We start from the raw sequence: 14,187 nt of genomic DNA on the forward strand, positions 1-14,187 counted from the left end.
TAGGTTTCCTCGTTAAACAATTTTCTTATATTTTGATATATATTTTGTTAAAATAGAAAAAATCCTACATGACTAAAGTAAACAATGTGCTTTCTTCAAATATTAGCAAAAGCACAACCCGCTCCTTGCTGTGCATTGGGTGTACCCTTGCTATGTGGCCATTATTCTGCTCACACAAGGCTGGGCTGCTCATTCTGCAACTCTTTCATTGTCCCTGTGGGCTGTAGTGTAAGGGGTGCTTTCAGAGCAGGATGGTTACGGTGACCCAGCTGTGGCCTTGTTCTAGGCGTAGCCTTCTGAAGGGTGGTGTTTGCTTTAGGCTTTTGATAGGCTGAAATCGGGTTCTAGACCGCCACTGCTCTTAAAAAGTTGTTCTGCATATCTTGAGCTTTGCTTAGCAGTACTTCAAATAATAGCTGGCTGTTTGCATCTGCTCACAGGGCCTACACAAAAACTAACGCTATGCACAGTGGTTAGATCAAAATTTTGCACAATAGTTAATGTCTCTTACCTTATTTTAAATTTGTCAATAAAATATGTGCATGACTTTTTTTTAGGAGATCAGTGCCAGTGCTGTCAAATGATTGAGTTTTCAAATATCAAGGAGCATATTTTCAAGAAAATGTCGGAGCGCAGAGCCCAATTTGGCAGCGCCATGCTCCGACAATTTCAAAACACAAGGTTGTACTGTATTTACAACAATACAGTGCACCTCTGTATTTTACCTAGTGCTGGGGGAAAATTAGCTGCCTAGCTCAAATTCAGGCACCCTTGCACGAAAAGTGACGTAACGCCACTTTGTAAATATGGAAAAGGGCATACCACAAGCAGAACATTGCTAAAAGTGATGTTCTGTTGGCGCTATTCACTTATAAATATACCCCCATGGGACCCAAGTCTTGATTCTACCTCTTACATCTTCCTCCGGCAAACCTACATTTTTTTTACACTTTTTCTTGCTTGCCCTTTTTGCCCTTGATTCTTTCATTTGACAATGTTTTTACTATCTTACTTCCTTTTCTGACTTTCTTTTTTTTAAATTCTTTTTATTGTATAAACAGGCTCAATACATTCGCACAAAAGACATCAGCAGTAGGACAGTGATACAGATAGGACAATGCCACACGGCATAACACATCATCAAATAAGCTTGCATTGGTAGATCAAGCCCCCCGTAACGCCCCCCCCCCCACCCTGACAGCTAAACCGCTAGTCTCCCCCTCCGTGGATCTCTCCACCGTGAACATTCCTGCGGGTACTGTGATGGCACTGTACCCTCTGCCGCCCGCTCCCTCCTCCCTTCCCCCCCACCTCCCTTCTGTCTCAGTGTGTGGAGTAGCTGGCCACTTCTCTCCCACAACTAATTAGACCCAGGCATGTCTTGGGTATCTACCAGCTCCCCTCTATGTTGCCTCCGCACCGCCCACACCTTCTTCCACTTTTTAGGGCATCCTCTGCTTTTATAAATGACTCTTTCGGCCCTCTGGCACCAATCCAGGTCCCTCTCCCAGTCTTCCACTGTTGGTACCACCTCACTCCCCCATAGTCTCGCTATGTTCCACTTTGCAACCATGCTAGCTAACGCTAACCAGATCTTGTCGCCTTTCGACCATGTGATATCACTCGTAACTCCCAATATGTGCCATAAAGCTTCCAAGCGGACTCCCGACCCTACTACCTCCTCCATGATGTCAGATACTCTGGACCAGTAATCCCTGATCTTGGTGCAATCCCATAATATCTGAAAAAACGTGCCCTCCTCCCTACAGCCCCTCAGACAGAACTTCGAATCTACATAGCCGATTTTATACTGCGTCGTGCGTAGGGTGTAGGAGCGGTGCAGAATATGGAGCTGGGTGAGTCGAAACCTAGCTCGAATTGCTACCTCGCGCGGGCCTTGTAGCGCCTCCCTCCAGTCATCGTCATCCAATAGCCCTACGTCAGATTCCCATTTCTCCCTCAGGGGACCCAGAAGATCAGACAGGTTGTTGATCAGTTTTTTATACGTCAGAGAGATTGCTTTGTCTACCATTTGGTCCATCAACAGCCTATCCTCCAGAGGGGCCTATTCCGGGAGTTGTTCCCCGGCCGGCAGATGTTCATGAATGGCGTGTCTGAGCTGCTGATAGTGTAAGAATTCCCTGCTCCTCATTTGGAATTCTGCCTGTAGGGACGCTAAGTCCATCACGTCTCCCCTTCTCCAAAGTCTCCTAGCCTATCAATGCCTATGAGCCTCCATGCATGGAGGTCTTTTAACTTTACCACTGCTGGAAGAAAGTTCCCGCCCACAATGGGGTCTGAGCTGTGAGTTTTGCCCCCAACCCCAACAACTTCGTTGCACGCTTCCAAATTCCTACCACTGCAGCCGTTTGAGGTGGGTAGAGACCCGTGGCCTCTTCCCCTATTGTAAAGGGCTTCCAGATAGGTGCCAGTCCCGAGGACCATGCGGTACACCCGATATGCCGGTTCCTCCAAAGGAGCAAACACCCAGCCATTTACATTAATCAGCTGGGTCGCCCAGTAATACAGCCGGACCACGAGTCCACCTTCATACACCCCCTCTGTAATTTCATCAGAGCGATCCTCGGGCAACCCGCGCTCCACAGCAAGGAGCGCTACCCTTTTCTGACTTTCTTTTTCTGATAAAAACATAAATAAATAAGTTATGGTCCCCAAAAAGGAGTGCTGGTGCCCACCCCCGGCAACTACTGACACAAATTAAGCACTTGTCTTACCAGGTAAATCAAAAGGAGTATAAGGTCCATCATTGTCATCCTCCTCTTCTTCCTCTTCCTCATCATTCTCATTGTTCTCATTGTCTTCATTTTCATTTTCTGTCTCATTCCCAGCCTCGGCCACTTCCTCATCTCTTCGCGTTCCGTTCACACTCCTCTCTCCTATATTACTGGGGCCTGTCCCATTCTCCACTGGATGCTTAATGGGAATCTTGATCGACACCTCAGATTCTCCATTAGCGTAAGTTCGACTGCTGATCAGCCTCTGCCTCTGGAAGGACAAGTAGTTTAATTAGGGCTTTAAGTTTAATGGAATTATTGTAATTACATTACTATCTGTATTTATTTGTATAATTCACTACTAATACTTTTTGGAGTCCGGAGTAGTGTGCTGCTCACCAAAAAGTGCTTCAACAACTCATCAGGGGTAGCAAGCGCTATATAAATGTAACTCTTTCCCTCTTCTATCCCTCCGCTATTCTTTTCAAAATAAATAACAGATTAACATGTCCACAGCTCAAATTAATTTCATATTTTCCTAGACTAATTCACCACTAATCCTTTTTGGGTTCTGGGTTCCAGAGTAGCATGCTACTTGCCAAAAAAGTGCTTCGATGCCTCGTCAGGGGTAATACACACTACATAAATATGATTACAATACAATACAATGTTTATTATTTCTAACCTTATTGCCATTCATCCATTTTAATTTCAGGTGATAATATAAATTAAGGGGCCGATTATGATTGCGGATAATCCGCATCATCCGGGCCGGCGGAAGCCACCGCCGGCCCGGAGGATGCGGATTATCCGATGCGGACTGGAAAAAGACCCCCCGCCAGATTAGGATGGCTGGTGGATCTATTTTCCGTCCGCCGCGGTCGGCTTCTGACCGCGGCGGAAAAGCTCTAACATGGCTGGCGGTGTCTATCAGACACCGCCAGCCATATTAGGATAGATGCGGTCATATGCCTTTCCAGGGCGGCATTTCCGCCGTGGAAAGGCATACGGTGTTCTCTTCGGGGGCCCGTTGCGAGCCCCCAGGGGTGAAGGGGGGGTGGGGAGTACACATGGTACCCCCCTGCCTTTGTGTGCGCAAAGTGGCAGGCACCACGCGGTGCCTGCAGCTTCGTGCATGCAAAGGTAAACATGTTTTTTTAACATTGCGGCGTGTGCTGCTTCAAGCAGCACCCGCCACAATGTTAAAAATACAGGATGTGACCGCCAGGCTGGCGGTCACATCCTAATTAGCACGGAGGGACCGCCGCTGCCCCTGCGGACGGTCCCTCCTCCTCGGGGTGGCGGACGGACGCAGGTCCGTCCACCATCCTAATCGGCCCCAGAGTTGCCAAGAGTATATTTACACATTTATTAACAGATAAATATACCATTTACAAATCATATATGCAACATTTTGGAGAGCTAAATAGTCTAAAATATGCAGCAATAAAAGACATGAGAACATTAAAATTGTAGCACCTGTCTACATGCACATTTACAGCTATTAAACTTCAATAGGTGTATTCTTCATTTTTAACTCTCTCTTTTCTGTCAGTGTGCAAGGCTATTGCACTGGAAGTCATGATTGACAGAATTGAGAGACAATTGAAATAAGTCTTAATTTCTGTATTTTCACGGTCTTAATATTTAAAACAGACTGAGTAACAGAGTGTATCCAGTCTGTATTTACAAGAAAGAATGAGTAAAAATGGAAGACTGGTAGGCTTAGTCATGGCCTTAAGACCGACAATATGCCTTCTCAATTTTGAACGTCAGTTGTTACGCCACATACCTTTAACACGTGGTACTTTTCTATGTATGCAATACAATGCATAATTAACTTTACGACTCATTGTTTTATATCGTTGTACTTGACCGTACAAATATATACATATGGCAGTCGTCATTAGGTAGTTATAGTTAGGGCCTTGTTTCTATTCAAAAAGTGTTTTAATTTTTGACAATATCTTTAGCGCTGTTTGATGAATCTTCAAGAAATTGTCAGACCTAATGGAGCGGTCAGGTCAACTGCTATGTTGAAAGTTTCAAGGTGATTCATTAAGCTTGGGCTGACAAAAAGCTCAGCTAACTATAACAGCTGAATTTATCTGGTTTTATACAAGGGAAATGTCAGCCTAAATATAACGTCCCTGTAACCTTTGCTTCTTTCCGTGAATATATATATATATATATATATATATATATATATATATATATATATATATATATATATGTTTCCACACACCTCCGTGATTCCCCAGAGGTCAAAAAAGGACGGCACTCCAAGTCAGTGTATTAACCAGGATGGTTTATTGGCAGACCCCCCTTCCCCCTCGACAGACGCGTTTCACCTATTCGGCTTCCTCAGTGTCAGCCATTCTTTGTGCATGTCGTCATTAAATTCCCCACCACTTCACACAACATAGATAGTGGATTAATGCTCGCCAAGATGTTTTACGGCGGCCATATTTGAACGTGCAATTCAGCATATCACCAATAACACTATTTACAGTGTATACAGGGGGACAAATGGCGTTTGGAAAAAGTGCTAGTGCAAAAACATTCATTAGAAATAAAAATTCCTTAAAACAAAGGTCAAGTAACAGGGTGTATGTCTACTAGTGTCCATTGAGTATATACATATTTTACATCAACAGTTTATAATGCACTTTCCTTCGCCCATGTACAAGGAGGAATTGAGTATATTTACAATTAATTCATTAATATACCAGTTCAGTTCAAAGCTTTATTTCGATAAACATGTGATATCATAAAAGTACATACACAAGATACAGAATTGTGCTGTGCCCTGGAAAAAAAAAAATATATATATATATATATATATATATATATATATATTTCCTACTGGCGGTCGCCAGTAGGTATATATAGTTAGGATTTTTTCTCTATGGGATTTTTGAAAATTCTATGTCTAATAACTTTGGCGTTTGTGGACGGAATTGGCTGAAATTTTCAGGAAAATGGAACATTTTGTTTCTGAGCAGCCCCTGACAATTTGGGGGGGTTTCATCAAGGGGGGGCTGAGAAAAAAGGGGGGTCCCAAAACGCGTTTTTCCCATGTTAATTTCCATAGGGCGGTTGGCCTCACTTTTAGCTCGAACGGCTGAATGGATTTGCACGAAACTTGGCAAAATTGTAGGGACTGTTAGCCCGATGTGCCTTTGCTAGGTCTCAATATATGTGCTCCAGTGGATTTTGAGTAATTTAGGTTCAAAAAAAGATATATATCTGGGCGGAGCCTAACCACACATCTGATCTGATTGGCTGTCAGCACTTCATCCAAGAAGTGTTGGCAGCCATCTTGGGACCAATATACATGATAGCACCTCATTAAAAAGCATTGTAGTTAATAGAGGGTTTTAGGACTTTAGTTACATTATAAATCATTTGTTGATGGTACCATACTCGTTTTAGGAATTGTGGTGGGTTCTAAGGTGATTTTACCATGTGAAAACACCTTCTGCTGTGATATCATGAATATTGTTTGAAAGAAAACTAATATCTCATGATTTTCCCACAGTGGTTTGGAAGGGGATCTATAAGCTAAACTGAAAGCATATTTTCTGTAAATTCACATTATCTTTCTCAGTCATGTGAAAATGAAGTCTGACATTCTCAGTAAAACATGTACATCCAACAAGGACAGAGACTGTCAGTTGATTCCTTTGTGTTCTACTGCAGCCTCCTAGAGTGTTCTAAAGAACAACTAGAGCGCTAACAGTCCTACTTATTACAAAGGTATAGCACACCTGAAGCCATCTTGATTGGAATAAAGTGGTAACTCTTAAAACATTTAATTTAAAAAGAAACAACATGAGGGGGTATATTTTGCCATAGAAAGTATGATTAGTGCTGCAGAATGAAAAATTAGGGCACATTTTGAGTGACTTCTCAAATCCTTTTCTATTTCATTAAAACATTCTGACATGCAGTCTCCCAAAATGGCCACCAGAGACAAAAGAGCCCAAATGTAGCCCAAATATCACCCAGATGTAGCCCAAGTATAGCCCAATGACAGAATGTCCCAGAGTGTTCTAAAGAACAACTAGAGCGCTAACAGTCCTACTTATTACAAAGGTATGGCACACCTGAAGCCATCTTGATTGGAATAAAGTGGTAACTCTTAAAACATTTAATTTAAAAAGAAACAACATGAGGGGGTATATTTTGCCATTGAAAGTATGATTAGTGCTGCAGAATGAAAAATTAGGGCACATTTTGAGTGACTTCTCAAATCCTTTTCTATTTCATTAAAACATTTTGACATGCAGTCTCCCAAAATGGCCACCAGAGACAAAAGAGCCCAAATGTAGCCCAAATATCACCCAGATGTAGCCCAAGTATAGCCCAATGACAGAATGTCCCAGAGTGTTCTAAAGAACAACTAGAGCGCTAACAGTCCTACTTATTACAAAGGTATAGCACACCTGGAGCCATCGTGATGGGAATAAAGTGGTAACTCTTAAAACATTTAATTTAAAAAGGAACAAAATGAGGGGGTATATTATGCAATAGAAGGTATTATTAGTGCTGCAGAAAGAAAAATTAGGGCACATTTTGAGTGACTTCTCAAATCCTTTTCTATTTCATTAAAACATTCTGACACGCAGTCTCCCAAAATGGCCACCAGAGACAAAAGAGCCCAAATGTAGCCCAAATATCACCCAGATGTAGCCCAAGTATAGCCCAATGACAGAATGTCCCAGAGTGTTCTAAAGAACAACTAGAGCGCTAACAGTCCTACTTATTACAAAGGTATAGCACACCTGGAGCCATCGTGATGGGAATAAAGTGGTACCTCTTAAAACATTTAATTTAAAAAGGAACAAAATGAGGGGGTATATTATGCAATAGAAGGTATTATTAGTGCTGCAGAAAGAAAAATTAGGGCACATTTTGAGTGACTTTTCAAATCCTCTTCTATTTCATTAAAAAAATTGTGACATGCAGACAGAAACATGCACTTTGAATACCAGCAGCAGACGTCCCTGGTGAGCAGTAGCTTTACTACAGTGATCTAATGTGCAACTAGAGTGCTAACATTCAGAATTTATGGCAAATGTGTGACACATCTGAATGCCTTCTTGATGGAACCAAAGTAAACAAGCATTGAAAATGCAATAGATCTCGCCCTCGTTTAAGTTAAAGCCATTCTGTTTGTAATGAGGTGGCTTTTTAGCTTTGCTTTTATTAGTGTTTTTTCAACTTTCATGTAAATAACATGCATCTGTATGCATATAAGTATATGTATGCATGCATTTATGTTTGTATTTATATAGATATACAGATGATATATGTTTATATATGTATGTATATATATATATATATTCACTGAAAAAACCATAGGTTATAAACCATATATAGTTAGGAATTCGCATTTACCAAACCTTATTTTACTCACACAAAACCATTGAAATTCCATATATAGTTAGTTGCACTAACTATATATCGCGCACCCGCAATCCACTGCTGATGATGTCACATATTACATCATTCATGACATAGTCAGTGACATCACTGATGACATCACTGATGACATCTCAAATGACATCACTGATGACATCACTGATGACAACATCCAGTGACTGTATGTTTCTGTAAAGTTAAAATATGTCTTACATATTGAAGAATGAGTGGATGTATAAGTGTCTGGATGAAGGATTTAGTAGGTGCATGACTGACTGTATGAGTGAGTGATTAAATGTGTCTCACTGAGTGCATGGGTTAGTGACTAAACTGTCTTAATTTGTGCATCATTATGTCTGTTGTTCTGTAAACTGTTGCATGTGTTGATAAGTAGCTATATGAGTAACTATATGGGTTATTGATTGGTTGCCCAAGTATTTGTATGGGGGACTGAGTGTGTGTGTTGGTGGCTGGGAGGTGTATGACTCTGTGCATAGATGTGTGAGCAGTTGATTCACTAGATGTATGGTTTCAAAAGTGCATGTGGAAACAGCTGTATGGGCGGTTGACTGTGTGCATGAGTGTATTGGTGAGTGAATGGATATCTCAGTGCTACATGTCAAAGTAAGTACATATGTAAAACACAGTACATGTGAGAGTTGACATATATAAATAACTGTGCATAAGAGCCAGTGAATGTGTGAGTGGCTGTATGGATCATTGTGAACTTGTATCAGGGATTGTATAAGAGAGTAAATATGTGTTAGTATATGTTTGAATAAGTAAAGTTTGTATAACTGTATAGTTGAGGAAATGGAGGTGTGATTGATTCTTTGCATGACTGACTAGGTGTGTGAGTAACTCCATGGATGAGTGACAGTCTGTGAGTGTCTGTTTACACTGATTGTATCTAAGGTTATATTAGAGTCTGAAGAGGTTCATCGTATTATCACATGAATGATATCATCAGTGATGTGATCAGTAATGTCAAATGAGATGTCATCAGTGATGTAATCAGTGATGTCATTTGAGATGTCATCAGTGATGTCATTTGAGATGTCATCAGTGATGTCATCAGTGATGTCACTGACCATGTCATGAATGATGTAATATGTGACATCATCAGCAGTGGATTGCGGGTGCGCGATATATAGTTAGTGCAACTAACTATATATGGAATTTCAATGGTTTTGTGTGAGTAAAATAAGGTTTTGTAAATGCGAATTCCTAACTATATATGGTCTATAACCTATGGTTTTTTCAGTGAATATATATATATATATATATATTTTTTCTTATTTAGATCTGTTGCCACTATGTAGCTATAGCTATGTCAGATTTCCACAGCAAGAGGTTTTTTTTGTTGCTAATATCTTTAGTGCCATGTGACCAATCTTCCCAAAACTTTACCCACAAATAAAATTCATTTAAACTTTCCAAAAATCTAATTTTCAAAAACAATGCATGTTTTTCGTTATTTGGTGGACATCTGTTCACCGCTTTAGAGAAATTTGTGTTTAAAAAGTTGCTTGGTGGTCATTAAGGGGTTAAATTATAGTGATATATGAAATGTTGGTGTCCAGATATGCTCTGATTGGCCATTTTAAAGAGGACTAGACAATCCTGATTGGTTGGTCACAACAAGAACAATATGCTGTGGCAGCCATTAAAGGACTCAGGGACCTGTTCTCTGTGCTGTGAAAATGAATTTTGAAAAATCTATAAGGGGCAGAGTGAAACCACCCTGACCCCAAAGGGCACCTGGGAGCATTCCAAAGAAACCTGTTCTTGATTGGCTGGCCACAACATAGACAATATGCTGTGGCAAACATTGCTATAGGTCTCTGGGAGACAGACACCATTGAAAGAAAGCCTGTGTTTGAGGGTTATAAGTGGAACCATACTAATTTTAGGAATTGTGTTGTATTCTAAGGTGATTTTACCCTGTGTAAAATGCTCGTCCTCTGTTGGGATTTACTGAACGATTTTTAACTGTTCTCTCATGATTTTCTCATGGAGGGAAGAGAGTGTTGACCAACTCTGGCGGCCAAGTGGAGGTCTGTGATGGAAAACAGGTTTCCAGCAGGTCTTGGCCGCCAGAGTCGGTCAACACCTCTGTTGGATTTCTCCATTGGGGCATTTGCAGAAAAACCCTAGCTAATGCCTGGAGAGGGAATCCTCCTCCCACATGTATAGCACCTCAGCGTGTGCTTCACATTTTACGATCACACACTCACTTAAAGTATAGATCGCACAGTCACATATTTAACGGTCCTGAGGAAAGCCAGTTTTACAGAAAAGGCCTGGCTTGAACATGTAGACCGCACCTTGGATGTAGGAGTTCCTAATATTCACTCCACCAACATCCACCTGCCTTGTTTTTAACGCTAACTGAGGCCCAGACATTAAAATGAAATTATCCCCTCGGGAAAAGGGACCACTGTATAGCTTTTAAAATTTCACTTTCATGTCACTCACACTGCACACTCAGCAACACACCAGCTCCACTGTAATTCAGGCGTAGAAGCGCACCAGGGACACACTCGGTGTCACTGGGTGGGCCCGATGATGAAGCATGCCACCAACTAGGTTGATGGGTGAGGGCTTCATAAAGAAACCTAATGGTTTCCCTCTTTTCATACAGTCCTGAGTCCTGTATTGTTCACAAATAGGCTAGTCCTCCTTTTGATTAACATATACAACCTGGGGATATGGACTAGCTACCTAGTCCTCTCTCTCCTTGATAATTGAATATTAGGGAGCAATAGTAATCCCAATTCAAGCACTGACTCTTCGACTTTCGTTAGTTGGGCTGATAAATTCACAATGTTTTTTAAAAATGGTGAGGTTCCGTGAATTCTGAACCTGGGTCACAAAGGTCGTGGTTCTGTTATGATTTTGGTAACAGCGAACCGTAAACAGTGAGCTCAGCAAGTACGAGTGTTTTCATCATGTTACACCGATGGATTCACTGTGTATTTAGGGATTTCGTTCTGAACCCTTGGGTTCCACTTTGTGCATGGCAGCCATTTTGTGGTTGCCCTCACATAGGCCGATGACTTTAGCTGACTTCTGGATAACCTGAGTGAACTGACCCTGTTGCCTGAAGCTGACCTTGTTAGACCAGTTCCTTGCCCAGTAGCTGATCAATATTAAGGATCAGAGCACAGGAGATTGTAAAGTTTGGTATGCACATACACACCCCTTATCCTAATTCTCATCTGTTTCTGTTCCTTCTTTTTATGACTTGTTTACGATATGGGTTGTGGTCTTTTATTATGGGTTTGTCCGGCTGGTGTAAGAAGGAATGTTGGACTTTTTGCATGCTTGCAAAAGCTAGGACTGCCCCTTACTTGTGTCCTGAGTTTTGTAACCCTAAGCATATAAAAGGCCTCTGTTCTCTGTATTCCTCAGACTACCTCATTCAGTTGCTACGGCTTCTGTGTGACTTGGCCTCATTTATTAAATTTAATAAAGATGTCTTTATATATGTCAGCTTCTGTGCCAAGTTCTTTATTGATATTAGTAAGACCCCTGAGAATGAAGATTTTTTGGATTTCCTCAATGGTTGTATAATTGGCATCTTGTGTGTATTATCCATGGTTGATACTTGTATCATCCTTTGTTTTTTAGTTGGCCTACGGCTAAAAAATAATTCTGCCTTTGTGTGGTCTGATTAGAAGATCTCACCCTGGATAGAATTCTCCGGTAGATTCTGATGACTCGACTTTGGTGTAAAGATATTATTTCAAATATGAATAAACCATTTTGATGTCAACTGCTTATTTTTCCTTTTCAAATGTGTTGATCTTAAAATTGATTGTGTTTTCCTTGAAAGTGTTGATTTCTTTATCAATTTTCCCCAGTAGGGCCTTTGATTTAGTTGTTGTTTGATTATCTTTAATGGCTTGTTTCAAACCCACAATTTCCTCTGCTTGCTTTTTGCAAATCCTTTGTGCTGTCTCAATCGAATGGGGCATCAGGTCTCTACTACATTGTCTAGTTATGTAGCTGAAGCCTTTTTTATACTCCGAATCCTCAGTAAAGATATCTGGTGTATTCTAGGCTTGAAGACTCCAGGGCATTGTACCTGCTTTTAAATGTCAATTAAAAAGTGGTTATGTAGCTCCATTTGAATATGCTTTTTCCTTAGTCTTGTTAGTTTGTCCATTTCATTCTGTTGCTTAGCAGTTGTGCTCAAAGAAATGGAGGAATAGAGAGAAGGAGTGGAGATCACTGTTTTTACTTGATCCTCTGAATATTAAAGTGTGTAAATAGAGGTTTACATTAGAGAGAATGACAGTAATGGTTACCACTGTTCAATGTCAAAATGTATTAACTGGCATTCTTTAATGCACTAATATGTTTCCTTTAAGCACATTCACGTTTGATGTTTCATGCATAATGATCATGCATAATGATCTTGTCTAGGGCTGTGCTGCAAATCATGTATTTTGAAAATATTTAAGTGGTCCCTTTTCATGACATGTTGAAAATCTATCATATGTGTTGTAAAGGTAATGAAAGATATGTGATTAAATTCACGGGCCAAGGTGAAGACATTTCCTTGTCCTTGATTCCAAAAAGAAGTGGATTAAAAATTACAGCTAGATCCTGTTTGTGTTTAAAACTTTGAGAAAGTTGCATTTTCTTGTCCCAAACATTTGGTGCGTGCAGCTTGTTTCATGGGCTCGTGGTTGGGAGTAGCTGGCAAATGATATTTGTATTTTGCTCCTAGACAGTTAGACAAAGAAATCATAGGTGTTGGCTGGATGGGCCATCTTTGAGTTGATGAAGGGGTGGAGCTGTAACTTGCCACACTTACCCATCCTATAAGCTCTACTTGACACTCACAAAGGGGTTGCCACTAGTCTATTGTGATTCCAGACAAGCTGGGGCCAGGGCAGGGAGGCAGGAAATTCCAAACACATCTGGAGGTTGAAACCTCCAGACCCATTACCTACTTTAAAGTGGACGCCAGGTATTAATAGTGGTTCCTCAGATCCAACTTTTCAGTACACCTCTGGACCTGTGAAAGACTCAGAAAGACTGCTGTGCATCTCTGCAAGAATGACTTCTACTCTGCTGCCCTGCTACCTGAGTGAAAGGAATGGACTAGCATATTGATAACAGGATCACCAGAGTGATTCCAAGGACTAAGTAGCTGGCCTCCTGATCAGAGTCTTAGGGACAGAAAAGTCTTCAACCACCTTGAACCCAGCACATCGACTCTGTCTGCTGTGAGCCATATGTCCTCAAGTGGTGGCACCCTAGTTCTGGGATCCTTGAAGTGGGCCTCAAGGTGCTCTGCCAGTACAGTTGAGGTTCTGTGGGCAGAACTTATGAAGCAAAACCCATTTCCTTGCAGCTCTACCTTGGAACAACCATGACGCCAGACCTTGCCTCACTGCCTGCAGTCTCCTCGGAACTGAAGCTGTGCAATACATCCTCAACACAGTATGTATTGCACAGCTTCACATGGCACGCCCCTCAGCCTCCTTGATGATGACCTAGGGCTCCGTTTTGCAGGCTAGCAGTTCTTCAGAACTGGCGGTGCGTACCGCATTTTCGATGCAGGACTTACCATTACACGCCCCTCTTCTATGGCATCCTAGATGATGATGCATGAGCTTGCAACATAGACTTGCAGCTCCCCGGAACTGCTGCTGCACGATGCATCCTCAACATGGGATCTCACAACACTCCACAACCAGGATTTAAGGTACTCTTGATCAGCTGGCATATCTCGGTCCCTGTGTCCGGCTTGTACTCTATTGTGGTCAGCCTGAACTTGTGACGTTGTTCCAGTCCAGCACGACCAGATGACCACTATTGCCACTTTGTGCCTCCAGGCTCTATTTTTACTTAAAACTTTAAACTGCATATCTCCAGTTCTCCTAATTGGATTTTTGTTGTTTTGGTCTCAAACTATTTATTAACTTCTACTATATTTTTCTAAATTACAGTGGGATTTTTTGTGTGTTGTGTTTTCACTGTTTTACTGTTTGAAGTGCTGCAATTACAC

At 41.4% G+C, this 14,187-nt stretch overlaps 1 protein-coding gene across 1 annotated transcript in view; it reads right to left on the reverse strand.

Annotated features, from left to right (window-relative positions):
• SLC24A3 (solute carrier family 24 member 3) overlaps positions 1-14,187 on the reverse strand; it is a 1,194,917-nt gene that overhangs the window by 106,490 nt on the left and 1,074,240 nt on the right. The window contains exon 12 of the mRNA XM_086926908.1: positions 2,736-3,006. Coding sequence (XP_086783034.1) covers positions 2,736-3,006 — 271 coding nt within the window. The remainder of the gene's footprint in view (positions 1-2,735; positions 3,007-14,187) is intronic.

Source organism: Lissotriton vulgaris, chromosome 6 (assembly GCF_964263255.1).
Source record: "Lissotriton vulgaris chromosome 6, aLisVul1.2, whole genome shotgun sequence".
Lineage (NCBI taxonomy): Eukaryota > Metazoa > Chordata > Amphibia > Caudata > Salamandridae > Lissotriton > Lissotriton vulgaris.